Raw genomic sequence first — 26,679 nt, forward strand, 5'->3', positions numbered from 1 at the left:
TTCGAAATTATCTCTCTTATTTGAGTTTACAAGACGAGACTTTAAAACTACACTTCATACGATTAAGTAGATTCCGAGTTTGTTGAGTTTTTACGGTATCCGTGGAGTTTCCGGGCATCCACCCTACTATATGCATCCAGGGTAGGATAAATACTCGGAAGGGGTTAAAAACTCCGGGTGGGATGCGGGTGCCCAACACTGCTCCAAGGGTCGTTTCTCCTCACCAAGACACTTTGGGCAGCGGTATGACGCCATACAAGAAGACTGCAACGTAGTGTTATTGGATTGGTGGCTCCTTGGTGATGAATTCATCTGTGACTATGCGTGTTATTTGGAAAATGCCACTTATGTTCGAGAAATAATGAAAATTCATTATGCAATGGGTCGAGTTGTCAGGAAATATGATTTGCATCCTGGAGGATTCCGCCTGCTGTAAAAAAAATCTAGAATACTTATAAAGAGGGAGAAAGGTATGGAAGAGGCGATTGAGGTAGATGCAGTTAGAACAGGGCTGTAAAAAGTACTCCATGTGCAGATTTCGTATGCCATGTCAGGTAGCGGCTACGTCCAAGCTAATTTTCTTACAAGTACATCGGAGCTAATTTTGAAGGCTTGGAGGGCTTCCCTAATACTAGCTGGATCGGTCATCTCGGAGAATTATAAATTACCCCAGTTTCATTTGCTTGCAAATTTCTCATCGTACAATGCGGCTTGACAGAATTCCAGATTGCATATGGAAAGGTTTAACGAGAACAATCTATGGAATGAAATATTCAAATAATAACCAAAAGCAAGAACACTTTCCTCCCCAATACTTTCTGATCCACTTTCTAATATCCTTCTCTCATCGTAACAAGACATTTGTGTCCCTTAGGCCCAATCACAAAGAAATTCTCAATCTCCATTCCCGCATCATCTTGAGTCGAGGCGATTCTAAGTCCTTTGCACTCTTTGAAAATTAAGACGAGGATCAAGTAAATTTCCATCTTTGCCAAATGCATACCAATACATGTTCGTGTTCCAGCACCGAAGGGATTATATGCCGCTTTGAAATCATCTGATTTGGGACCGAGCCAGCGTTGGGGGTCAAACCTATAATACACGGTAATGAGTTAGCGAAGTTTTTTTTTTGTGGGAAGAGTGTAGTGTAGGTTGTTTTCACTAGTCCGGCCTGTAGTCCAACAATTCAAGTCTTTCGGGGGGTTTTCAATCTGGCCATAGAGACTGACTACCGTTCAGAATAGTAGTGGGCATTGTGGGAGGGAGGTGGTGAGATGTGAAGGGGAATTGGGTGAACGCAGGGATAAATACCTTTCAGGCTCTGGAAAGATTTCCGGATCGCGGTGGATTGTGTAAGTTTGCGTAGAGACTGTCATGGATCCAGGGAGAAGGTATCCATCTATTTCAGCGCCTTCTTGAGGGATACTTCTGGGGAGAGAACCGGAGGCTGCTCCCCATAACCTCAATCCTTCATCAATAACCGCATTCAAAAACGGTAATCCTTCCACATCTTTACATTCGAAATCATCAGCTAAAGTGCTAACCTCATCTTCCAATTGTCTTTGCACTTCTTTATTTTTCAAGATATTGTATATCAGAAATGTAAGTGTCATGGTAGTTGTGTCAGTGCCGGCTATAATGAATCCTGTAGCCTCCTCCTGGATATCCATATCCGAAAGTAATCCTTCAAAACTATTCGACTTTGCTTCGGAGAGTATTTTGCGGAATATATTAGGAGTAGCAGGACTCTGTGACTTTGCGTTTACGACAGCCAACGATGCATAGTCATCTATGCGATGTTTGGGAGTCTTGAAAAAAGGAAGACCTGTCTTCTGTCCAATGCTAAAAAGCTCCGGAAACTCAGCTTTAATGCCGCTCACCATCATCACCCGTTGGAGATCTTCCATATATTGATTTTTCTGGAGTTGAAATGAGTAATCAAGCATACTGCAGAAGGCGAAGAACTTACCTCTTCCTTTTCCAACATATTAAAACTCTCTCCGAAACAGAGATGCCCCACGACATCTGTAGCCATATACATGAAGAATCTCATAATATCCACTTCTCCTGCCAAAGCATCTCTTTTGATTTTATTCACCGCCAAACTTGTCTTTTTCCTAACCTCACTCTCCCAATTTGCTCTCAAAGAGCTCTTACTGAAAGCATGCGCAAACAATTTGCGACGGGCAGCATGGTCTTTGGGATTGATCATGCTGAAAACATTTGGCAGTTGAGACGTAAAGTGGCGATACCAGGTAGCTTTGAGGAAAGGCTTGGAGATACGGTGGATAGTTTTGAAAGAAGTGAGTGAAGAACATGATATTTCGTCTGGAGCGACGATGACTATGTGACCATATTTTTGATGGAGAGAATGAACATAATGGATGCGATTACCATTGACTGTATGGTATTTAAGGACAAGATTGGTGAATCGTGCATACCACGGGCCGGGAATCTTGCGACGAGGTGTGAGGTATGCTTGATAAAAAAGCTGGAACGGTTAGTTTGCCAACACTGATATATTGAGGATGGCTCATACTGTGATAAAATATGCAAGGCAGGTGATGGGAAAGGCGATTTTTACCGTCTCCAAAATTTGAGACCAGGTGAAGGAGACCATATTGGAATAAGCCAGAGCAAAAGAGAATTTTCGAACTGCTCTTTGATATTCAGACTGACGTTGAAGACCTCCTATTTATATACAGGCAGTGTACAAGAAGCTTGGTCCACTACTCTTCTATTACCTTAAAAAATACTATAACTAACTTTAGGACAATTCAGCATCCACAATAGGTTGTAGATTGAGACATTGCGCACCTCAACCTGTCACCGGCCCTTGACCTCATGCATCTTGTGAATCTTTGTCCCAACAAAACTCGCTGACAAAAGGTAGCACCTTCAAGATCCATTCCAATGAGTTGTGGCATGTCGAGATCCAACCCAATACCATAGCCCTATGGATCCACAGAAACCGTTTGCTACAGTCCTGGTGGGAAAACCGGATCAAGTTGAAGCCCGAGATTTACGAAACTAGGTAAGAACTACAGTAGATTCATCTCCATTGGTTAACGATTCAAGGTGGAATTAGACTTTTGGACCCCTTTTTTTCTGATTCCGTTCGCTTACACCCTCATTCCCACCTCCCCTGTTTATTTTATTCGATATCTCAATCATACCATGATATTTCTTCAGTCTCTGGTAATTGTGATATCGAGCAGGATTGCAAGAGCTAATAATAGGACTAGAAAATATACGAGAGATCCAATCAAAGAGGGGTTCCCTGCTTGGTCATCAATGTTTCAAATCACAAATCATACAATATAGACATTATTGTAAGAACAGGATAAATATCATTAATCTGAGTGGGGGGAGGAGTGGGAAGGAGTGGGGGATGAGTGGGGGGGGAGGAGTGGGCATGGCGTGGACTCCGAAACTCCGTCGATCCGCGTCTCAATGCCCAAAGGGAGAGTAACAGTCACATCCACCCCAGAATTCGCCGACACGATGTAACGGAGAATTAAATTAAAGTATTTTCCTCAAGTGCCGATCGAAACGGGCCGTTCACATGCCGATAAAGACCGCTTTTGATCCACCCGTTAGCATACATCTTCGACTACGATATAGAGCAGTGCCCCAGATTTCGATGAAAAAATCCCATCGCTCTTCTTACTTTTCTTGCTTGATTTCAAACTACTTGTATCGAAAATCGGCAGTGATACTTGTTAATAGTCGTACGCCACCCTAAACCAGTCTACTTTGGTGGAGGATAAAGGTACAAGCCGTCAAAACATACAATTCGGTAACGCTACCGATATACCGATGAAGTCAATCTGGTCTAATTTATAGCTCATCTCTAAGGATACCCTCACTATCATTTTCGAAGAAAGTATTGATGGATTCTACAATAAAGTTAGATGTGAAGGTTTTGGATTGTGGATGAACGCATTGGATTTTGGGGCACTAACTAAGATTTACCACCAGAATGTCTACTTCCAACCCGACCAGAGCTGGTTTCGACAATTTCCCATCCCTAACGGTCCAACCCGAATCACCATACAAAGTCTGATTTAAGGATACCACGCTTCCCGGCAAACTTATCGTGATTTCATCTACGGATCCAACGTACTCTCCATTAACGATACCGACCATCATCTGCTCTCCTACAATCCACGCACTTACGTCTAACAACCCACTTCCCAGTCCTTTGATTGCGTTTGTCCCAAACAAGAAATCAATCGCAGGTGAATTCTGCAACACCTTGCCCAAATTTGCACTCCCAGCGTTGGCAGAATCTGTACTTGGATAAAGCCAATATGTGATTCCCTTCGCATCATGATTCACACTCAACGCCATCATTACTTCTACTTCTGCTGCACTCGGTATACTTTGCCAATACTGCGATTCGCCAAATGCTTGGACTACTGACCATGTGGGTTTATTTAAGCCTCCTTGACTACCTGGTCCTATGCTTGCTTGGTAATTTTGAATATCATCAAGTCGAGTCGCTACATCTTCTAACTCTCCAACACAATTGTCGCATCCACAGTCGCCATAGGTTTCATTGCAAGGAGTTCCCCACGGAACGGACCAAGTGGCGTTTATCGCGACCGGATAGGCGTCTTGAAATATTATATCCGCACCAGCTGAATACTCGGGGTAGTAGAAGTTCTGGCAATTGAGAACGAGACTGACGGGATGGTATGGGTCTAGCGATTTAAGTTGCGAATAAGCAAGTTGTGTAGAGTTCAGAGGATATGCCCATCCATCTGGTTCATCAGCAGTATACCAGGAGAGGAGAGTAGTTCTGTTTTGCCAGAGAGCTACTTGGTCCGCAATGCGCGTTGAGTTTTGAAATGCAAATCGCATATCGTAGAGATTAAAAAGGTTTAGCTCGTCCATTTTATCCCAATACTCCATGAGTTGTGCAGTGGGATAAGATTGATCTGGAAGGCCACCGTCTGGAACGATATTTATGGTGTTAAACCCGAGAGCTGCATATGCCTCAAGATTGGCCAGCGAGACGTTGTCGGGTGTTACGTAAGAACCGTCGGCGTAATATCCATTTGGAAAGATCGTATACCAGCCATCCCAATCATTTTTGTCATTTTGAACATAGAGTCCTCCATATAGATTATCGATTTTCACAGCACTACCATATGCACGTGATGGTAATACATAGACACTAGTGCTTGCAGTGTAAGTTTGTTGACCGTCAGGGGAAGTAGCGTAGATCGAGACTTCATAAGGCTGTAATCGTGCGGCAAATGAAGAAAAAGAAAATTCAATTAGGTTTCCAGTTGAATTCACAGGGACCTTATTGGTGACAAGCAAGTCACCTGACTCTTCGTTGTAAATTTCAATATCGAGCGTTGTGAACGGGGAGCTAATATTACTTCCAGGTGTATTAAAGGTGGCATTTGTATATGATCCACCAAAGACATGAGATATACTGGCATCAATAATGAGAGTTCCTTCATCGTCACTCTCAAGGAAAATTGAGTATCGAGGTTGTATCGTTACATAGAGTAGCGGATCATACTGAGGTTCTGGGAATTTGAATTGCCCTTCTGGATCTAACGAGTGGTTTCTATTAAATGTCAGAAAATAGGCGACCCGAAATACTATCACTACTCACGTGCTCATGTATAGCTTTCCGCACCAAGTTGGGACATCGGATGGGGCATTGAAAGCGACAGTTTGAGATATAAAAATCAATAAGAAGGGGAGATGCATCGCGAAGTTTACGTCTGTAATAGAGAAATCAGACGAAATAAGCGTGAAGTTGAAGGATTTTGAGAAGCGATTATGCTCATATGTAATCTTTACAACACCAGAGTAGGAACTTTTACCCCTCTTCGTCACACCTGCCCAATCGAGACGAGATGTAGATCTATATCACGTGCTTTTGTTGCCATCATCTCTTCACTTAAAAGCTGGGGTCTGCGATAAGAAAAGAACTCCACAGTATATTCTCGGGTCGCTCGAGTCATGGCCACAGCTGGTGAGCCAACATCAGTCAATACAAGAAATCATGGGTGGGTATGAGTGAGAGACCCCAAAAATGTTACCGCCATAATTCATGCCTAGATACGGGAAAGGAAGGTTGTTATCTAGGATTGAAGCAGCCGGTCAAGTCGAACAAGCCTTGACAAGCTTTGATGGCTTCGATATTTCTTGCATATGCATTGGAGCTATCTCTCCACATGCAGTGAGATAAGGCGACTTGACTCCCCAGGCTCAAGATTTTCCCATCACCTAGTTCCTTGCTGAGATAAGAAACATAAAGATGGACTATTCTTATGCTTTATTCAAAAGGCGTAGGCAACATTTTTGCAGCAGCATCGAAATACGTATTCTCGCGGTTCACTGAAGTTCACCGGTTGAAATAATGTTCGTCTCATGTTATAGATTCTGAATCTGCAATGGCCGAGACAATGCTTGCGCGAATAACCCGCCTAAGAGTTTCGGGCTCGTCATGAGTAGTATCAGTTCTCTTAGTCCTATGTTTGTGTATCACGTCAACTACCTTTGGCTACGATGGATCTATGGTGTTAGTCTCCCCGATAAATTCACGTTTCTTCGTTGCTCATGCTTTGATATTCACAAAAATATAGGAACGGACTCAACATACTTCCCAGCTGCACAAATTATTTCAGGCTGAACACCGCAACTATTTCTCTGAACACAGCTGCGCTCTGTGTTGGTGGCGCTGTTGCTAGTTTGACTTATGGACAAGTAACCCATATCATCGGACGCAGATATGCATTGTTCTGGGCGGCCGTTGCAACATTCTTGTCAGTCATTCTTCAGACAGCCGGGCAGAATACTGCCATGTTTGTAATAGCTAGGATTCTAGTCGGGTATGGGACTTCGGCGTCGACTCTTACGGGGCCGACGTATGTCGCTGAGACACTTCCCTATAATTGAAGAGCTTGGGGACTGGGAGTGCTGAATGATTGTTACTATGTTGGTACGAGCTTTGATTGTCAACTGTTGAACCAACCATCTAACAAACAGCAGGAGGACTGATTGCAGCTGGTGTGACGTATCGGACGGCTACTTACGACTCGACCTGGGCATGGAGAGTCCCTTCATTAGTCCAAGGAATTTTTAGTATTCTTTGCATTGCCATTTTGCCATTTGTGCTAGAATAACCTCAATGGCTAGCCTATCATGGGCGTACAGAAGAGGCGTTGATCGTTATAGCCTAGACTTATGCAAATGGAGATACCTCAAATCACATTGCAACTGCGCAATACAAGGAGATTATTGACACGATAGAATATGAGAGGAATGTTGGCGAGACCTTGAGTCTAAAGCAGATGGTCAAGACACCGGTAGCAAGAAAAAGAGTCTCCCTGGCGATCTCAGCTGCGGTAATCTCAACCATTTCAGGTAAGTAATTGATTGCGTCGTTATATATGGTACTGATTTTGATAGGAAACGTAATCGCAAGTTACTACTTGGGAACAATGCTTGACAATGCTGGCATTACTGACACCACCACGCAACTTCGAATTGTGAGATTCCTAGCCTTCTAATTTAAATAATGAGCATTGACCCGTAGCAGAATATAATCCTCAATGCTTGGTGCCTCTGTTGTGCTTTAGTTGGAACATACTATGCAGACATACTTAGCCGGCGTCCAACTGCTATTACCAGCAAATCGCTTCTCACTGTCTTTCTCTTCATTGTCGGTGCTCTTACCAAAGGTATGCCTTCACCTCTCGAATCTACTCCCAAATTCTCTGACGTGTGGAAAGTATATGGAACACCAACAAATAAGTCTGGTGTATATGGGACCGTCGCTGCAATTTTCCTCTTCCAAGGAGCTTACTCTTTCGGCTGGACACCACTTCTCTACTTGTACCCACCAGAAGTACTTAGTTATCCCATCAGAGCCAACGGAATGAACCTCTTCTAGACTGCGCACAAATTATCTATACCTGTAGATTATTTGTGGATAATCCACTCTATAGGTTATCCATCAAAGGTTTTACCCATTTCATAAATTATTTATTAAAACTTTAAAATTACTTATTTTATATAAATAATTTATAAATTATCTATAAATAATCTATAAATAATCCATCTACAAATAGATAGATTATTTATGGATATATAGATTATCTGTAAATAATTTACAGATTATTTGTAAATAATCCATGGATATATAGATTCTTTATAAAAAGTAGAGATTTGCTTAAAATATAAAGCTATTCCTAAATTATTTTCCAGCCCAAAAATGATCCAAACTTAGAATTATATTAATTTTTATATTAATTATAAAATTATATTAACATTATAAAAGATTATGAATAATTATATAATATATAAATAGATAACGTGATTTATCAGTGTGCGGGTCATATCAGTGTGCGGGTCATTTTCACCTCAATTCACTCTATTCTCTTTCAATACGCGTTTTTATCAACAATCCACAATGGATTCGAATAATCAAGAAGCCCGTATACTCCTCGCTATCGAAGCTATTCAAAAAGACAAAAAAACAAGTATTCGAAAGGTTGCAAAGATATATAATATCTCGAATACAACACTACAGCGTAGAATTAATGGTATTACTTCCCGTTCCGAATATCGACCTAAATCTTATAATCTTTCAGAACTAGAAGAGAATATCATTTCTGAATATATAATTGATATGGATTTGAGAGGATTTCCACCTAAATTAAGAAATGTAGAAGATATGGCGAATCATATTCTTGAATCGAGGGGTGCAAAGCGCGTTGGGAAGCTCTGGGCGCATCGATTCGTAAAGCGTCGAATCGAATTAAAGACGCGTTTTAGTCGTGTTTATGACTTTCAAAGAGCTCTCTGCGAAGATCCTAAGCTTATTGAAGAGTGGTTTCGATTGGTTGCGAATATGCGAGCGAAATACAGCATTTTGGATGGCGATTTCTACAATTTCGATGAGACGGGCTTTATGATGGGTATAATATGCCCCGGAATGGTAGTAACTAGTGCTGAACGGAATGGCAGAAGCAAGGCAATACAACCAGGCAATAGAGAATGGGCTACAGCAATCATATGTGGCAATGGGGAGGGTGAAACTATACCCCCATTTCTAGTGGTTCAAGGACAGGTTCATCTTTCCAATTGGTATACCGAAACCGATTTTCCTGCGGATTGGGCTATTAAACCTACATCTAATGGATGGACAAACAATGAGACAGGTTTAGAATGGTTGAAACACTTCGACAAGCACACTAAGAACCGAAGAAAGGGCAGGTATCGAATGTTGGTACTAGACGGGCATGAAAGCCATGAATCAAGAGCTTTTCAAGCATATTGCAAAGAGAACGATATTATATGCTTAAGTCTACCACCGCATTCAAGTCATTTAACTCAACCACTTGATGTGGGCTGTTTTAGCAATCTGAAACGTTCATATGGTGGTCAAATTGATGGATTTATCAAGGCACATATCAATCATATTTCGAAGGTTGAATTCTTTATAGCTTTTAAAGCTGCATATAAAGAATCAATCATCTCTCAGAATATGAAATCAGGATTTCGAGGAACAGGTTTAATACCATTTAACCCTGAAGCCGTACTTTCGAAGTTAGATATTCGAATTCGTACACCTACCCCTCCCTCTTTCGATCTAGATCAATGGATCTCTCAAACCCCTCACAACCCAACTGAAGCTCTTTCTCAATCAATTTTAGTGAAATCTCGAATAACCCGACATCAATCAAGCTCCCCTACACCTATATTTGAGACTGTACTAGCTCTAGCTAAAGGTACAGAGAGATTAGCTCATGAGAATACACTTTTGAATGCAGAGATTCGTACACTTCGAAAGGCAAATGAGGCATTAAGCAAGCGTCGACGCGCGAAAAAAACCCCAATTACGTCAAGGAGGAGTACTTACTGGGCAAGAAGCTCTTGATATATTATCTCAACAAGAGGTTGATATTCAGATTCAACGCGACGAGCGTCAAAAAGGGAGGAATTCTAATGAAGAAGCATCTTCTAGTCGATGCTGTAGTAAATGCGGAAAGACCGGACATAATGCAAGAACTTGTCAAGATAATATAATAGATCCTAGATTATTATAATTTTCATAGTTTTAATCAATTGATTCAATGGTTGTTGAATAATATGAGTTTGAAAGAGTGAATTGAGGTGAAAATGACCCGCACACTGATATGACCCGCACACTGATAAATCACGTTAAATATTTGTAGATAATTTGTACCCACCTTTGTTACGACAGCATCCAACATACCGCGTCACATGGTCAGGAAGTCACGTGATGGACCTAGAGGATCTAGGGGATCGAAGAATAAACATCTAGATCCATAGGATCCAGAGGATCCAGACAAGACAGAACTGTAGGTTCTGCAGAGCAGGAAGGTCTATATAAGAGAACAGATTTCATTACAATGTAGAGCTTCGTGCTCAAGAACAATCATTAGTTTCATTACTATAGTTACGAGAATTGCAACCAGTTACCAACCTTATTGAATTCCTACTTGAAGTCTAGTCTAAACCACCTCGAGAGATCTCTAGACACTTCCACGTGACCCTAGAGGCAGCTCCCGTAACAACCTTACGGGTTACCCGTCCAGATTCTGAATTATCTGCTCCGTAGACGGATTATCCGTCGAGGCCATTATCCGCCCCGCGGGTACCCATTGCACAGCCTAGCCTCTTCACTTTCGCCCTCAATGGAGTTGCACTTCTGATTGTTTTCTCATTCCCGTTTGCGCAAGAAGCTATTGGCAGGGAGATATATATGATGAATGGCGCGTGGGATGTCTTGGAGGTGGGGTTGATCTGGAAGTATTGGTTGGAGACAAGAGGAAAAACCCTCGAGGAGATTGATGATTTATTTGAGGGTACTAAAAATTCGGACGCACCTGATTTGGTACGCATCGTACAAGGGGAAACACAACCAGAAGAAGTTCTTTCTGACAGCATCAAAGTTTTTGCATCCAGAAAGAGTTTTTGAATTGGGGTAAGCTTCCGGAGCAGTTAAGATATTGGTCGTTGTAAAGATATCGACAATCAATCTACGATGCTTTTATAATGATCGTAGTTCAGAAAGATTAGATAACTAAATACCTACATGACTAGGAAAATGATGGGGGAATCTGAGTTGGCATTGTGTCACTGTTAGAACTCCCCTAAGAGATTATCAAGAGAATACAAAAAATCATTGTCTAGAACCTAAGTTTAATCTCAAGCACTGTGGCAACTCAATTAGAGAGAACTTTGTCCCAATTTTTAAACAAATTCAAAATCTCAAAAAAATCAAAAAAATCAAAAAAAATCAATGGAATTGAGAGAACGAACTGAAGATATTTCAATTTAGAGTATAGAAAAGATCCCATCCAAAAGAAACTGCAAACTTAAGCACGACGCAAGAAGGAAAGAATGAATGTAAGGCTAGCCCAACTCGTCCCATTTTTGCAACAAATCCGATGGGAGTACTCGATTTCCTTCTCCAATTTGTTTCGTCACACGCAGCGGACCCTTACCATCCCAGCTGACCTCCACGCGATCATCTTCGGAATCTTTTATGACCTCTAAAATTCTCTTTAAAAGAACGTGAAATTTGCTCAACAAAGTAGCATGCTCCCTTTCCCATTCCAGGACCTTATCTTTGACGTTGGATACTTGCGGGTTGTCAAAGAGTCCGGATTTATGATAGGCAATCAAGAAGTTGGGAGTTTGGTTCACCCAAAGTCGAGGAAGAATCTCTTCCATGTCAAAGGTCTTAAAGTAACGGCGAGTCTTCATATCAAAGATCTGACTCTGGGGCTGTTTGACGCCTTGCATTCGCAGGTCCAGCTTAGAATTATCGGATACCGCACTGGCGGTACCTACTTCCAGCTTGGCAAATGATTGATCTATCGATGTTTGTGCATTTCCCCCCGATCTTGGAGAGGCAGGTGCATTTGGCTCTTGCTTCTTAAGATACCCATCAGTCTCGCTGCGAACCAAAAGGTGAAGGTCCGCAAAATCGTACTCAATTATGCGCTGATGTGAGCAAGAGCCCCCCACATCTCTGTCCCATGTAGTATATCGTTCCGGAAATGTATGACCGTAACCTTGAAGGTCGTCAATTGTTTCCGTCGGACTTTTTCCTTTTCGGATGAAGAAAACAGTGTCTCCGACGAGATCTGCATCAAATCGAAATGGCATTGCCAACGAACTTGCAAATCGTAGGAGATTTCCAATTGTAGACCCGCATGCCACCAAATCTACAGCCTGCGTCTTAAAATCAGGTTCAAGGACCAAAAGTGATCGGACGACGGGTTCCATGGGATAATCAGGATATCGTGCAGCGTTAATATCGCGATATACGACCCCACTATCTTCAGGAAGCATCTCATCTTGAGCGGGAGGAGACCAAGCTGGAGGAGAACCTGTTCCTCACGTGTTAACAATGAAGGACGCTAGGGTTCAATTCATGAACAGTCAAGAAAGCATGTTGCAAATCGGCAGAGGCCTTCTGATGCCGGTGTTTCTCAATGACGAGAATAATCTTTTGCCTACCTGGTACAAGTATTATGGGACTTTTCCCATCGACCCAGTTGTAAGAAGCGACATAATTGACATTCTCAATAATGGGTGCATTTTCCTCAATCAACAGATTTGATATATTGATGCTGTCGATCTCTGGTCCAAACGGCTTATCCGATACTGGCGGAAGAACATGAGACGCTGAGCCTTGCGTGAAGCCCCCACGAGCTCCACTACTCTTACCCCAGTTTCTTTTTCTATAATTGCTATCTTTGTACGACGACATGATCGATTGCAATGGTCGCAAGTATCAACTAAACGATTATTTCTGCCGATTATTGATTTCCGAGATGATGAGATTCTTAGTATCAGGAATGTTTCGAGACTGAAATGCTCTAGTCATGATTACAAGCCATATCCATTTGGTAAAGGCAAAAGCAGGAATCAATCTCACAATGTGACCCTGTGTCCGCCCCAGAAGCCCATTGGCTTTCCTATCTTCTTTCTATGCCTCACAGCGCATAGCATACGGAAATGCCTTGCCATTTGGTTTCAGTGTATGCCGGTTGCCTTCATAGGCCTGCACGACCTGCCATTCATACGTCGCTTTTCAAAAAACAAATAAAGGATTGGACAGCAAAACATTCTTCGCGAGGCTTTCCATTTCTGCAGCAGGCCGGAAACCGATAATCTCTTTTATCACTCGATATGACTATGCATATTCAATGCCGCTATAGTAGTGTCTATCAGAACAGAGAGAACCTTCGAGTGTTAAAGTTACCCTGTCTGATGCTTTTCATAATCCAAAACGGAGCCGTTTGCAAGATCCATATCTCAACTTCCAACACTTCCTGTAAGGCATATCAGTCCACAATATTAAATCAACAGCTTTCTTATCACAATCTATTGACAACCAAACCCTTCCTCTTCACCATTATTCAGAATCTTCATGGCTTCCCTTGTTGACGACCCTCGAGTTCTCCGCCTTGATCGTTTCTTCCATGACGTTATCAATGGGCGAAGGACCCTATCATCAGTCCGAGATGGAAAAACATTTATTGAAGCAATCTGCTCTCAAAAAGATCCAGCAACATCAGCCTATAAACTATTATCTGGGCCGTCGGGCCTTGATGCAATCCAAACCTCAATGCGTTTTGACACCACCCCCCCGTTCCTCAACGAAACATCTGTGCTCTTACTTCAATATTTACAATCACCAGCCCTGAAAGCCATCAACTCCGGATTAAGTTTATCAGAGCTCATTACCGCGATAGCCGAGCCTCCCTTTTTCTGGGACGGATTCATGAAAGCATTCAAGACTGGGCAATTGAATGAAGAGGCATCTTATGCATTTGCATGGCTTTTACTCGAGCTTATCAATCGTCCTGGAAAGTCACCAGCTACTTATGTCCTTGTGGCGAAATCACCTGGTGTCTTAGATGCGATTCTAACATCTGCCAATGGGGATTGTAGAAATTTGGGTCAGAAAATCAAGCACACTCTATCCTTAGATGCATCCGACCCTGACAAAGACCTTGATTTTGGGCCCGGTGGAAGACACAATAATGACCATGCGAACCACAGAGATATTTCAATTATGCCTACAGCAGATGAACTTCTATCTAAGGAACGACCATTTCTACGTACTCCGGACACATACCTCAAAAATGTAGATCCCACTCGATTAGGGATCCACATCGATAATCAATTTCGACTCCTTCGTGAAGACATGCTGGGCGAAATTCGAGAGGAGGTTCAGAAGCTCCAAGGCTCGAGATCGGGACACCATCGAGGGCTGACGTTCGATAATATTCGAGTGGCAAGCATACATATCAAAGGAGATAAGTTCCGAGAGCCATGGGGCCTTATGTTTCAATGCCAAGATGAGTTACAGTCTTTGAAGAAAATAGACTCTAAGAATCAAAGGAAGCGCGTCGATTACCTCAAGGAAAACAGGAACATTCTTAGGCAAGGAACAATCGGATGCTTGTTTGTTGATGGTGAACCTGTCGCCTTTCCGTCTATCGATAGGAACGAAGAAGAATTGGCAAAAAAACCTGCTAATATTGTTTTGCAATTTCAAGATGAGACAACTGTATCAAGAACTTTGATAAAGCTCAAGATGGCTCAAAAGATCAAATTGGTGCAAATGGACACGTCAATCTTCGGCTTTGAGCCATTCCTCAAGCGCCTACAAGATATGAAAGACGTTCCTTTGGCAGAGAAGCTTCTTTCGTGGAGCGAGGATCAATTCAATTCTGGACCGTCATTCCAGCCTTTGCAACTGAAAAAGGAGATAGAAAGAAGTTCTGGGAAAGATCTGAAATCTCTTCTTTCAACAAATGAATCGATTATTCTTGATGACTCTCAAATTCAGTCTTTACTTGCTATCTTATTCCAAAGAGTCAGTTTGATTCAAGGGCCCCCAGGTATGGATCTCCTCATTTCGTCATGCGATGGAAGAAGTAGGTTGCACATCAAGACGATGTGCTTAGGACTCGTGGCACTTTTCAATATCCCTATCTAAATATGTATAAAAAGAATTGCTCGCATTCCATTGCTATTACGTTGTACATTAATATATATACCGAGGCAGCAAGTTGAAAATGAGTATTAACAAGTCTCGACAGGAACGGGGAAGTCATTTATTGGAGCTCTAGGAGCGAAAGTAATTCACAACTTCACATCTGAAAGAATTCTAGTCGTGTGTTACACAAACCACGCATTGGACCAATTCCTCGAAGACCTTATGGATATTGGTATACCGCCCTCTGATATGATAAGACTCGGCGCAAAGTCCACCTCTCGGACACAGGGGTTATTACTTAGCAAACAAGGTACATCAAAACTCGATAACTCCCAATGGAATCGGATCAACAAACTCGAAGATAGTTTGCGTCTGCACGAGGCGCGATTGAAAGGTGCTTTTACAAGATACAACTCTGCAAATGTTAGTAAGCAGCAAATTCTGGATTATCTTGAGTTCCTAGATGACATGCCATTTTACGATACATTTCTGGTACCACAAACCACCAAGAACGGCATGACGGAGGTTGGTAAGAAGGGTAGAGCTGTGGATAAGTTCTACTTGCTTGATAGATGGACCAGAGGGCAGATGAATGCTGGATCCTTTGAGCATTCACAGCGCAAGAACTCAAAAACAGTGTGGGGTATCAGCCCTGATCAGAGGGCAAGAATGATTTCAAGTTGGAAGTCGGCTATTATAGAGGAGATGGTTGCAGAATTGGATAAAATTGGAAAGCAGTTCAATGCCGAACAAGCAGAGAAAAGTGAGCTTCTTGGACAAAGAGATGCAAACATGATCAAGTCAAAGAGAATCATTGGCTGCACGACTACTGCGGCTGCAAAATACTCCACCGCAATCCAAACAGCATCTCCTGGGGTCTTGTTAGTCGAGGAAGCCGGAGAGATTCTTGAAGCTCATATCTTCACAGCTTTGGGGAGGAAAACTGAACAGGTGATACTCATTGGAGACCATAAACAACTTCGTCCGAAGTGCAATACTTACGGCCTCAAGGTTGAACAAGGGGACGGGTACAATCTGGACATGTCTTTATTTGAAAGACTCGTACTTGACGGCTTCCCACATGTCACTCTGACAAAACAGCATCGTTCTCGACCGGAGATATCGTCAATTATTAGACATCTTACCTACCCTGACTTAGTTGATGCCGATTCGACAAAAAATCGGAAAGATCTTCTCGGCTTTAGAGACAATCTTATCTTCGTAGACCACACATCTCCGGAACACGATGTGAGTGTCAAAGAGATGAGGGATAATGTGGAGTCGACATCATCCAAGAAGAACGAATTTGAAGCCAACATGATACTCAAATGCGTTAAGTACCTTGCTCAACAAGGATATGGCTCGGACAAGTTGGTTGTCTTAACTCCCTATGTAGCTCAGCTTAGACTACTGCTTGAGAAGCTTGCGAAAGAGAACGATCCTGTCCTTAACGATTTGGATAAATTTGATCTCATCCGTGCTGGACTGTATGTTGACACTGGTGCCAAATCTTCCAAGCCATCACTACGGATTTCCACTGTTGGTAAGTTTTTTCTTCTCTTCTGCCTTGCTTTAACTTCAGGGATCGTGATAAGTTTGAGCTGCAATCCAACAATTGTAATCTTAAAAGATTACAAATTCCGTTGAGGTGTTTAACTCGCTCTGAACATGGCATTTTTCTCAAAATTTGAGGCTTCATATTTTGCTAATTCCCAGTGATCTTATTTTCGTGCTTTCCTTATTGGACGTAAAAATATTCATGGATCATCACTAATCACGATACAGATAACTATCAAGGCGAACAAAGCGATATAGTCCTCGTTTCTTTGACCAGAAGCAACTCTAGACACGACATTGGCTTTATGTCGCAGCCTCAACGCCTGAACGTTCTTGTGTCTCGTGCTCGAAATGCGTTGATTATGATTGGTAACTCTGAAACCTTCATACATTCTCGAAAAGGAAATGTCTTATGGAAGAATTTCTTCGACTTATTGAAAGGCTCAGGACATTTTTATCCTGGCTTCCCTGTAAAGTGCGCGAATCACCCTGACCGAACGGCAACTCTGACCACACCGGAACATTTCGAAGAATATTGCTCAGACGGCGGGTGCAATGAGCCTTGGTTAGTCTCACCAATTTATAAATTGAAGCGGACATTGGAAGAGCTAATTCGAAAACCTACAGTGGTGCTCTACTGAGTTGTAAAACTCATAATTGTCCTAGCAAATGCCATCAGGTTTTCGACCATTCTAAAATGTTATGTACGGAGATTTTACAGCAGAAGTGTCCCAAAGAACATACAATCAAATCGAAATGTCATGAAAATCTTCCATTGAAATCCTGCCACAAGTGCGAAAAGCAAAAACGAGATGTTGCCAAACAAGCAAAGAAAGAATTAGATGAGCAGTTGCGACGAGATGAGATGAAGCAAAAACATCAAAAAGAACTTGAAAAGCTCCAGAAGGATGTCGATAGGGTACAACAAGAGATCCAAGACTCCCAGCTGAAATCAGAACAGGAAGCAGTTTTAGCACAGAAGAGAAAGGATCTATCTGCCTTCAAAGACCGTCTAATTCGAATTCAATCGACACCGATAGTAGATAACTCGATATCTACTACCATGAGTAAGGCACCGGCTCCTACTGCTTCTTCTCTCGTCATTCCCAGTGAAATACCTACTAGTACCTCGAGTGCTACACCTCCGCAACCCCATGTAGTTCAACCACAGTCTCCCCAGAAAAGCAAGAATGTTCCAAAGAAACTCCAGACGCTAGTTGGCCAGAAACCTTCTGCATCAAAGATCGAGTGGCAACGACAAAAGGACCAGGAGAATGCGATAAATCCGGCCATAGACAAGATCATGGAGATGATTGGGCTTGAAGATGTAAAGTCTCAAGTATTGCGAATTAAAGCAAAAGTCGAGACTTCTAAGCGCCAAGGGACAGATCTAAAAAAGGAAAGGTTGGGCTTAATTTTGCTGGGTAACCCTGGGACAGGTGAGTGCCCTTTTATTCGAAGGGTTTTCAGCAGTATCGATTGCGATTCCAATTCAATAAACCGAATTCATTCAACATGCCAAAATCTCTGTATTATTGAATGCAGCTGAAAGATCCGAGTGGATTCTGCAGTCCGGATGAAATCAACGATTCAACGGATCCAAATATTTCACAAGCACGGCCGTTGATGCGAAAGCTTCATATGAACATGGGCCTGCATGGGCTGTTTGTAAAACACAACTGCCAAAGGACAATTTGAAACCCACCACTCGATCTCGATATTCAATTTAGGTCCCTGTTAACTTTGAGCAGGTAAAACAACAGTAGCGAGACTCTACGCCAAGATCTTGACAGCATTGCAAGTTCTTCCTGGTGATGAATTTGTCGAAACGACTGGCAGCCATCTCGCACATGGCGGGGTAAATGATGTCAAAAAGCATTTAGGCATTCTGCACAGTGCTCAGGGCGGAGTTTATTTCATTGATGAAGCTTATCAATTGACAGAAGGACATAACGTCGGTGGTAAGACAGTTTTAGACTACCTTCTAACAGAAATAGAAAATCTTGTAGGCAAAGTTGTTTTCGTCTTCGCCGGATATCGTAAGCAGATGGAGAAGTTCTTCGAGCACAATCCCGGTCTACAATCTCGTCTACCGTATACGCTTCATTTTGAAGATTATACCGATGCTGAGCTCCTTGAAATGTTGCAATATCAGATCCATAAATTTTATCCATCTCCTATGATGATAGAAGATGGCCAAGATGGACTTTACATGCAAATTGCGGTCCAACGGCTCGGCAGGGGAAGAGGAAGAGAAGGCTTCGGGAATGCGCGAGCTCTAGAGAACATGTTCGCGCAGATTCGTGAACGCCAAGCAGATCGCTTGACGAAAGAGCGCAGGGATGGCCTCGGTCCAGACGACAATCTAATTACCAAGGAAGACCTGATAGGACCAGACCCATCTCAAGCTATTCTGAAATGCAAGGCATGGGATGAGCTTCAAAGCCTTACTGGTCTTAAATCCGTCAAGGACTCTGTAAGATTCATAATCGAAATCATCAAGACGAATTACAAACGAGAGTTGCAACAGAAGCCAATTATCGCGGTATCATTGAATCGCGTATTTCTTGGCTCTCCAGGTACTGGTAAAACAACAGTGGCCAAGCTATATGGCCGTATTCTCTCAGATTTGGGAATTCTGAGTAACGGGGAAGGTAGGACCATACTTTCACATGAGTCGAAACTGTTGAGTCATGTGAAACATTCGTTTTTACTTTATGACGGTATTTCTAATATTTTATAGTTGTTACAAAGAATCCAGCCGACTTTATTGGCAGTCACATAGGACAATCAGAGGAAAACACGAAAAAGATTCTTGCTACTACACTTGGGAAGGTTCTAATCATAGATGAAGCATACATGCTTTACCCTAGCTCTAAAGGTAGTCATGGTGGAGGCGGAGGCTCTGATATTTACAGAACAGCAGTGATAGACACGATTGTTGCCGAAGTACAAAGCGTACCTGGTGATGACCGATGTGTATTACTTCTAGGCTACGAAGATAAAATGATTGAGATGTTTCAGAACGTGAACCCGGGCTTGACTCGACGCTTCCCTCCTGCCGATGGCTTTCAGTTTGCCGACTTCAGTGATCAGGAGCTCGAAGAGATCCTACAGCAGAAGTTGAGTGCATATGGACTCGATGCAACTCAAAAAGCAGTAGCTGTTGCCATAGATTTGCTCGCACGAGCTCGAAATGGGCTTAATTTTGGAAACGGGGGTGACGTAGAGAATTTAATATCCAAGGCGAAGAAAAATTATCTTTCTCGACAGTCAAAATTGCCTTTTGGTCAACGATCCATCGATTTCTTGTTTGAGCCAGAGGACTTTGATCCAGACTTTGATAGAGCATCCGGTGCGGAGACAAATCTGAAAGAACTTTTCAAGGGTATCATAGGATGTGATACTATCATTGCGAAGCTTGATGGATATGTGAGAGTGGCGAAAGGCATGAGAAAGCTTGGGAAAGATCCTCGGTCCCAGATACCAATGAATTTTATATTTAAAGGCCCGCCAGGTATTGAACACTCTATCAAACTCCAATGCAGCCAGATGTGCTAACGCAAATATCAGGAACTGGGAAGACCACAACTGCCCGGAAGATTGGCCAAGTTTATTATGATTTAGGGTTTCTATCGGAGGTAAAAGTTGTTGAATGTTCCGCGTCAGACCTTGTTGGTCAATATATTGGGCAGACTGGCCCCAAAACAATTCAACAACTTGAGCTTGGCTTGGGGAAAGTTCTCTTCATTGACGAAGCATATCGACTTGGGCAAGGAAATTTCTCCCAAGAAGCTATTGATGAATTAGTTGATGTGGGTTACTATTCATTCTGAGCCTAAATCACTCCAATGATGAGTCCGACCTAGCATGCTTAGTGCATCCTCTGTTGTTACTTCAAACATTTCTATTTCTATCCGTAAAGCTAACAAGCTTTTTTCTGTGCAATCACTAACTCTTGATTATTCTAGTCCATGACTAAACCAAAGTTTGCGGGTAAAATGATCATAATTCTTGCAGGATATGAAAAGGATATGAACACGCTGCTTACCAAAAATGAAGGCTTGAATAGCCGTTTCGCTGATGAGATCAATTTTCCGGCTCTTACCCCCAAGGATTCTCTTCTCGTTCTACAAAATGCCTTGGAAACGGAGAATATCTCCATCTACGGGTTGAAAGATATTACCAGTCACCAGCCTTTCTTAGATTTAATTGCAGAGCTTTCTAAGTTGCCTGCTTGGGGTAACGCGAGAGATATGATCACACTCGCCAAGAGCATGACACGTGCATTCTACCAATCTACCACGAATACTACATCTAACAACCCTAGCATCAACCTGTCATACGATGATGCTATGGCTTGTATTCAAGACATGATTGATAGCAAAAAAGACAGGGCCCACGTGCAAGGAAAACCAAGATATAACTTGTCCAAAGATGCACCAGTCATGAGCAATATTCAACAACCGCCTGCTCCCCCTTCAACTTCCGTCAATACTTCTACCGCGACTAAAAGTGCATGTAATGACAAGCTTGATGATGAGCCCCCAAAGCCATTATCCGAAGATGACGAACCGGATACCGACGATGTTCGCGATGCGGGTGTTTCCGACGCGATATGGGCTCAACTCCAACGGGACAAAAAAGCAGCCGAGGAGAAAGCCCAACGCTACGCAGACGGAATGCGCAAAAAACAAGAAGAACTCCGCGCCCTCCAAGCCGCTGAGCGCAAAGCCAGAGAAGAAGCCCTGCGAGCAATCCAAGCAAAAAATGAAGCCGAATGGAAGGAACAACTTCGGCTGCGCGAGGAAGCGCGACTTCATGCGTTAAAAATTCAGGCGGAGAGAGAACGTATGGAGCGGGAACGAGAGCGGAGAAGATTGCAAGAGGAGTTGAGGAGAAAGAAGGAGGCGCAAGCGCAGGAGAAATTGAGAAATTTGGGGGTATGTGTCATGGGGTTTCAGTGGATCAAACAGGCGGGTGGGTATAGGTGTGCGGGGGGAACTCATTATGTGTCGGATTCTCAGTTGGGGGTTTGAGGGTAGGGATGATGTGGTGTTGATGGGGTTTTGGGGATTTCTTTATGTTGGTTCTGAGGATTTTCTAGGTATCTACTTATTATCTTTCAAATTTCAAGATGAGATGATGGTTAAAATCACATCATCCACTATCCACAACACTTGCCTGCGCTCCCATAGCGAGCGATTAATTCTTCTCATCATGGCTAGCCGTCTTATATCAATCATCGATACTCCTCTAAACATTGCAACGAAGCGACATTCTAAGTGGAATTATCCCAAAAAGCCTTCCAACTTCCAACATCCATTATATCATGAACTATTAATCATGATTCATAACCCATCACCCATCACCCATGTACTCCCCTAATACTACGTTACCATTTCCATCTCACTTCCGCCTTCCAATCCACGCTACTCTACTCCCCCTTCCCGATCCTCTCTATATCTCCAACTTTCTGATACTTATCGTTAAGTTAGTAAATTGAATTGAGTTTTGATTTCCAACACCTTTCCAACGTTCCTTCTTCTGTAATCGCCCACTCCATCTCGCATCTCCACTACTCCTAATCATCTGAATGACTACATACAATCTGATTCATTACATCACACCCATTCAAAAAGTCACTCTCAATTATCAACACACATCAATCACTTACACAATTCCTTCCACAGTACCAGTCATTCAAAAACCTCAAGCATTAAATATAACACAGTTTCAGATCACTGCTAACTAATTGAACTATTTCAAGTTATGCGTGGAGGTATCTCAGCTATCCATGATGTATGAAAAGTATCCTCAGCTATGCATCATATATGAAACTTATCTCGATTAGATCTGCCATTTTTGATGATGATCTTTTCAACATGCCAACTCCCAGAAATAACAGCGGCCATCCACTCCCAGCGCCTTAACAGACTTGATATCAACTCCCCAGCAAATGGCATCACCCACGAACTAAGCCACCATAAATTTGCCCACCCATTAAACATCCCGAAAACTAAACTAAATTCACGATTCATTGAGTGAGGCCTCCATTTATCCATCACTAAGGACAATCTTGTTCTCAGCATTACCAACTGCAGCAGCGGGAGCACCCGAAGCAATCAAGTTATCCGAGCCAACAGAAGGGGCAGCGGAAGCACGATCAACAGGACCAGGAACTACAACGCCATCTTCAGCAGCTAAAGCACCCGGATGAACCAATTCACCAGACTTGCGTGTATTGATCACAGCTCCATGCTCCTCACTCCATGCCCAGATTGATTTTTGGTTTTTGGTTTTTGGCAACTACCTCTTCCTGTTCGTCGGCACCATCAATTTGAGAGTTTCCACTGGAACGGCGATTACTGGAACGACGAGATGCACTGCCAGGAAAACTACCCCTGCGACGCTTATTCTTCCTAACTGGATCACGCCAATTATACTTTCTCTTTTCGCGAATCGGACCGGAGCAGGTGGCTTTCTTCTTCTTTGATGATAAAGCAGAAGTACCGGTACCAGTCAATTCTACGTCAACACCAGAGCGACGATCATCATCACGATCTATCCCTAGCTGTGTCTCAGAATCTTCAGATTCATCACCCCGAGCTTCCGCAATATCAAGACGCAATCTCTCCGCGATCCAAGCTGGCTGCTCAGCACGACAGATCGGAGCTGTGTAGGGACAATGATCAAAATGCAATGGAGCGCGAAATCCGGAGCCGTATGCATTTGCTCTCAGAGCTTCTTTCTCTGCATCCAGACGGTCTTGTACCCCTCTTTCGTGTGGATTCATGTCTTTGAAGCTGAAGAAGATGTCATCGGCATCGAAGAGGTCGTCGGGTTGAACTGCAGCAACATCAGGGAGTGTCTTGTCGTCTGGACGACTGGGGTATGTAAGAGTGCGGTCGATAACACCAGGAGATTTGACGAGGTAGGATGGGGGTGGAGAGTCGAGGTCGGGGCCATAAACTTCATAAGCTTGATATCTAGGGAGATCAGGAGAAGGGGTTCTGGGAGGATCTCTGTCGTTGATAGAGGGGCGACGAGGAACGGAGTTGGAAGCACGTGCGCTGACATGGTTCGTTGAACGACGATCGGCGCGGGCAGTTTCTGTTTCTCCAAAAGAGCTACCTGATGACTGTTGTTTGTTAGTATATCCATCTGACCACATAAACACAATAGAATGAGATAATCAGCTTACACTCAATTCGCTGCCCTCGAAATTCGAATCATCATCTGAATCAGTTGATCGGGCTGCAAAAGGCCTGGTAGATTCTCCCATCTTCCTAGGTTGACCGAAGATTTTCCTACCCGAACCAAGAAATTCTCGGGAACGGTCAGGCTTCGCTGGCTTGCCAGCAGCAGCACGACGTTCTTGTCTCAAGACATGGCTTGGTCTAAGATCTTCCTCATCAGAATCTTGATCTCTAGGCAACGGCATATTGGCAAAGCCTCGGACACCCAATACGCGGCGAGGGCCTTTGGTTTGATTCTTGGTGGCTTCGGGTGGTGAGACGAAGAGACCCTCCTCCTCCTCTTCTTCGTCAGAGCTCACAGAAGAGGAGCGACGGGAAAAATCGGGGGAAGAGACTTGAGATCTTCTTGGGGGAGGCAATTTAGTATTGATCAATGGGACACCAGACTTCGTAGCTTGATTACTCCTAGCAGGAGGAGGACTCATACGGCGGGTTTCCGTTGCACGAGCATGAATCCTCTGAGTTGGATGACCAATTGTTGCCTTCTTACGTGGATTGCGGATCGAAGGGCTTTCATCTGGTCTAGAGGGATTACCAGGAGAGTTAGCCAAGACGTTGGTGGTTGGACGTGCGGTATTAGGTGCATGACGTGGAGGGGGAATAATGGGAGGACCATTGTTAGATCTTGGAGTGCGACCCTGAGTATTTGTTGTAGCAGGAGAACGAGAAGAAGCGATAGAAGGGGTTGATGCGGAAGCATTTGGTTCATTTAAGCCATTCATATTTGTATTCTGTAAGCGTTGAATTAGTCTATACTGCTGTGAAAGATGTTTTTGGGAGAGAGAACAAGTTGTAAAGATGGAAGGTTATAAGACAAGATACTTGACAAATGAATGAATGAAAACGGATGAAATAATCACAGTTCTGCTATTGTCCATCCCCTGTTCAATCAACATACAAGATTGAATGTCCGAAATCGATTGAAGGAATCAACAAACAAATTTTTACAACTGTTTATAAATTGAAAACAAAGAAATGTTCAAACATACCTTATTTCCTGAAGTATTGGCATCCTTCCCTCCACGTTGCTGAGAGTTTGGTCCTTGGGTACCATCGTTGGCATTGCTTTGACTTGCTCCTTCTTGGTCGGGTTGAGGAGCTGGCTGACGAGCAGAAGTGGACTGTCCTACATTTGCATGAGACTGTGAGTGACTGTATTCATCACTGCTGTCTTCCTTTATATCAACCATATTTGTAGTCTATTATGAACAATAGTAAAAACAAAAGTATTGAAGTAGGAAGGGGGATGGAAATGGTGTCGTTGTTTAAGAGAAGAAGGAACAATGAGAGTGGGGAGCGGTAAAGAAGCTAGCATATAATATAACCAGCTGTATAATCAAACGAAATGATAAGGCTTACCTCCGAGCCGATGGTCTTTGGCCTCAAATTTAGGTGTGGCAGTATTCTCGGATGACTTCGGACCATGGACAAATTCAAAATGAGCTGGCTCTGGTATGCCACTGTGTGCCTCCTAACAAAGTAGTACAGTCAATAGATGCTTGATTGCCATACTGAAATGAAAGAGTTTGTATGTCGTATCAAAGAAGAGGAGATCAATGAATCCATTTCATGTAGAGATTGAAGAGATTAATAAGAATTGCATACCTGCCAATGAGTAATAAGATCAAATTGTACTTTGCGACAGACTGTGCAACCAGGTTTGGGACATTTCCAGCCTTTGCGGTTAGGTCTTGCAGGATACTCCTCCGGTTTCAACGAGACTCTATTTGTAATGCCTCTTCTACTACTCTTCCCGTGTATAGGCGCTGTGAAAGGGGAACTATTCTCAAAGTTATCTTCATCTCCGCAGAATTTCGCTGGTGATGACTTTTCATCAACAACGATCTCATCTCCGGTCTCTTCACCGCTGGAAACTTGTGCAGATAAGTCTTCTTTTTCGGATACTCCTGGTGGTCGTTTACCAGCACGATCTTCATATAGGTCAGATGTTGTATGGTTACGCTTTGAGATGTGTTAGTGATTAAGTGTGCTTGAATGTTTGAATCTCTGTAATGAAATTTTACCTCTCTATGTTCATATAACTCTTGCTCAGTGGTATACTCATAAGCACAGTGTCTTGCAGTACAGCGAAAGACCCCATGTTCTCTTTGATGCAACTTGAGCTGTCTTTCGTCAAAAAAAGAAGAATCACACTCTGCGGTAGGACAATTGAACCAGTCACTTTTGTCTTTGTGTTTGAGATTGAAGTGACGGGTAACTCCTCTCTTGTTTGTATATCTTGATAGGCATCCTGGATGAGGACAGGCAAATGGCTTTTCGTTATCAGTAAAATGGACTCTACTATGATTGTCAAGTCCATGCTTGGAAGCATATGATTTGCCACAATCTGGATGCGAACATTGAAAATTACTGACATCAAGATTGGTTGGCGACGGCGATACTGAAGCCAAAAGGCCATCGCCTTCGCGCTCAGATTTGTGATCATCATTAGAGTCGTCGGCCATGATGGAATGTTGGAGGATTCTTGTCGTCGTAAGGTTGAAGTTATAATCCAATGTAAAATGAGGCAGCGCAAGAAGTGGTTTCCACTTTTGAGTAGAATTGCTTGATCAAAAGGGATATTTTGTGTATGCGAGAATAAATGCAGTGAATTTAGAACTAGGATACTCAAGTAGAAGACTCTGAATGAATTTTGAGGCAGAAAATAGCAAGTTAGTATCTGGCGTAAAAATTTATGCGCGAAAGTAAAACGGTTGATAGTGTGATATCTCGAAGATCTCCAACGTGCGAAAGGTGGTGAGGCTAACTGGGCAGAAAATTATATGCCTCGCAATACTATTCAAAATAGTGTTTCTCTTCAAGTATCAAGTTATAGTGGGA

The 26,679-nt window shown here is 42.9% G+C and overlaps 5 protein-coding genes across 5 annotated transcripts; 1 reads left to right on the forward strand and 4 right to left on the reverse strand.

Moving 5' to 3' along the window:
• Nucleotides 1–518: 518 nt before the first annotated feature.
• EAF01_007981 (uncharacterized protein) lies at nucleotides 519–2,775 on the reverse strand. The gene is made up of 4 exons (XM_038916237.1): nucleotides 2,540–2,775; nucleotides 1,970–2,491; nucleotides 1,312–1,919; nucleotides 519–1,092 (listed from the first exon to the last, which is right to left on the reverse strand). Exons 1-4 carry the CDS (start codon nucleotides 2,618–2,620, stop codon nucleotides 831–833), a joined length of 1,473 nt encoding a protein of 490 aa, XP_038768708.1. The 5' UTR covers nucleotides 2,621–2,775; the 3' UTR covers nucleotides 519–830.
• Nucleotides 2,776–3,840: 1,065 nt separating this feature from the next.
• EAF01_007982 (uncharacterized protein) lies at nucleotides 3,841–5,733 on the reverse strand (the record flags this gene model as incomplete). Its single annotated transcript, XM_038916238.1, has 3 exons — nucleotides 3,841–3,899; nucleotides 3,966–5,587; nucleotides 5,636–5,733. 3 exons carry the CDS (start codon nucleotides 5,731–5,733, stop codon nucleotides 3,841–3,843), a joined length of 1,779 nt encoding a protein of 592 aa, XP_038768709.1.
• Nucleotides 5,734–11,415: 5,682 nt separating this feature from the next.
• EAF01_007983 (uncharacterized protein) lies at nucleotides 11,416–12,781 on the reverse strand (the record flags this gene model as incomplete). Its single annotated transcript, XM_038916239.1, has 2 exons — nucleotides 11,416–12,398; nucleotides 12,529–12,781. 2 exons carry the CDS (start codon nucleotides 12,779–12,781, stop codon nucleotides 11,416–11,418), a joined length of 1,236 nt encoding a protein of 411 aa, XP_038768710.1.
• Nucleotides 12,782–13,444: 663 nt separating this feature from the next.
• EAF01_007984 (uncharacterized protein) lies at nucleotides 13,445–21,618 on the forward strand (the record flags this gene model as incomplete). The annotated part of the gene is made up of 8 exons (XM_038916240.1): nucleotides 13,445–14,924; nucleotides 15,126–16,565; nucleotides 16,808–17,144; nucleotides 17,207–18,018; nucleotides 18,331–19,233; nucleotides 19,323–20,096; nucleotides 20,153–20,394; nucleotides 20,551–21,618. 8 exons carry the CDS (start codon nucleotides 13,445–13,447, stop codon nucleotides 21,616–21,618), a joined length of 7,056 nt encoding a protein of 2,351 aa, XP_038768711.1.
• Nucleotides 21,619–22,636: 1,018 nt separating this feature from the next.
• On the reverse strand, nucleotides 22,637–26,303 carry EAF01_007985 (uncharacterized protein; the record flags this gene model as incomplete). Its single annotated transcript, XM_038916241.1, has 7 exons — nucleotides 22,637–22,813; nucleotides 22,893–23,720; nucleotides 23,784–24,569; nucleotides 24,828–24,964; nucleotides 25,198–25,309; nucleotides 25,444–25,800; nucleotides 25,863–26,303. 7 exons carry the CDS (start codon nucleotides 26,301–26,303, stop codon nucleotides 22,637–22,639), a joined length of 2,838 nt encoding a protein of 945 aa, XP_038768712.1.
• Nucleotides 26,304–26,679: the final 376 nt, after the last annotated feature.

Source organism: Botrytis porri (assembly GCF_014898465.1).
Source record: "Botrytis porri strain MUCL 3234 chromosome Unknown BPOR_010, whole genome shotgun sequence".
Classification (NCBI taxonomy): Eukaryota; Fungi; Ascomycota; class Leotiomycetes; order Helotiales; family Sclerotiniaceae; genus Botrytis; species Botrytis porri.

Bases quoted from the DNA above. Each gene is read 5' to 3' on its own strand.
- EAF01_007981 (XM_038916237.1), bottom strand. From the start codon at position 2,620: ATGGTCTCCTTCACCTGGTCTCAAATTTTGGAGACGGTAAAAATCGCC. The intron at 2,492-2,539 runs GTATGAGCCATC...TAACCGTTCCAG, and splicing joins GCCTTGCATATTTTATCACA to CTTTTTTATCAAGCATACCT. The intron at 1,093-1,311 runs GTATTTATCCCT...CGTGTATTATAG, and splicing joins ATCTTTCCAGAGCCTGAAAG to GTTTGACCCCCAACGCTGGC.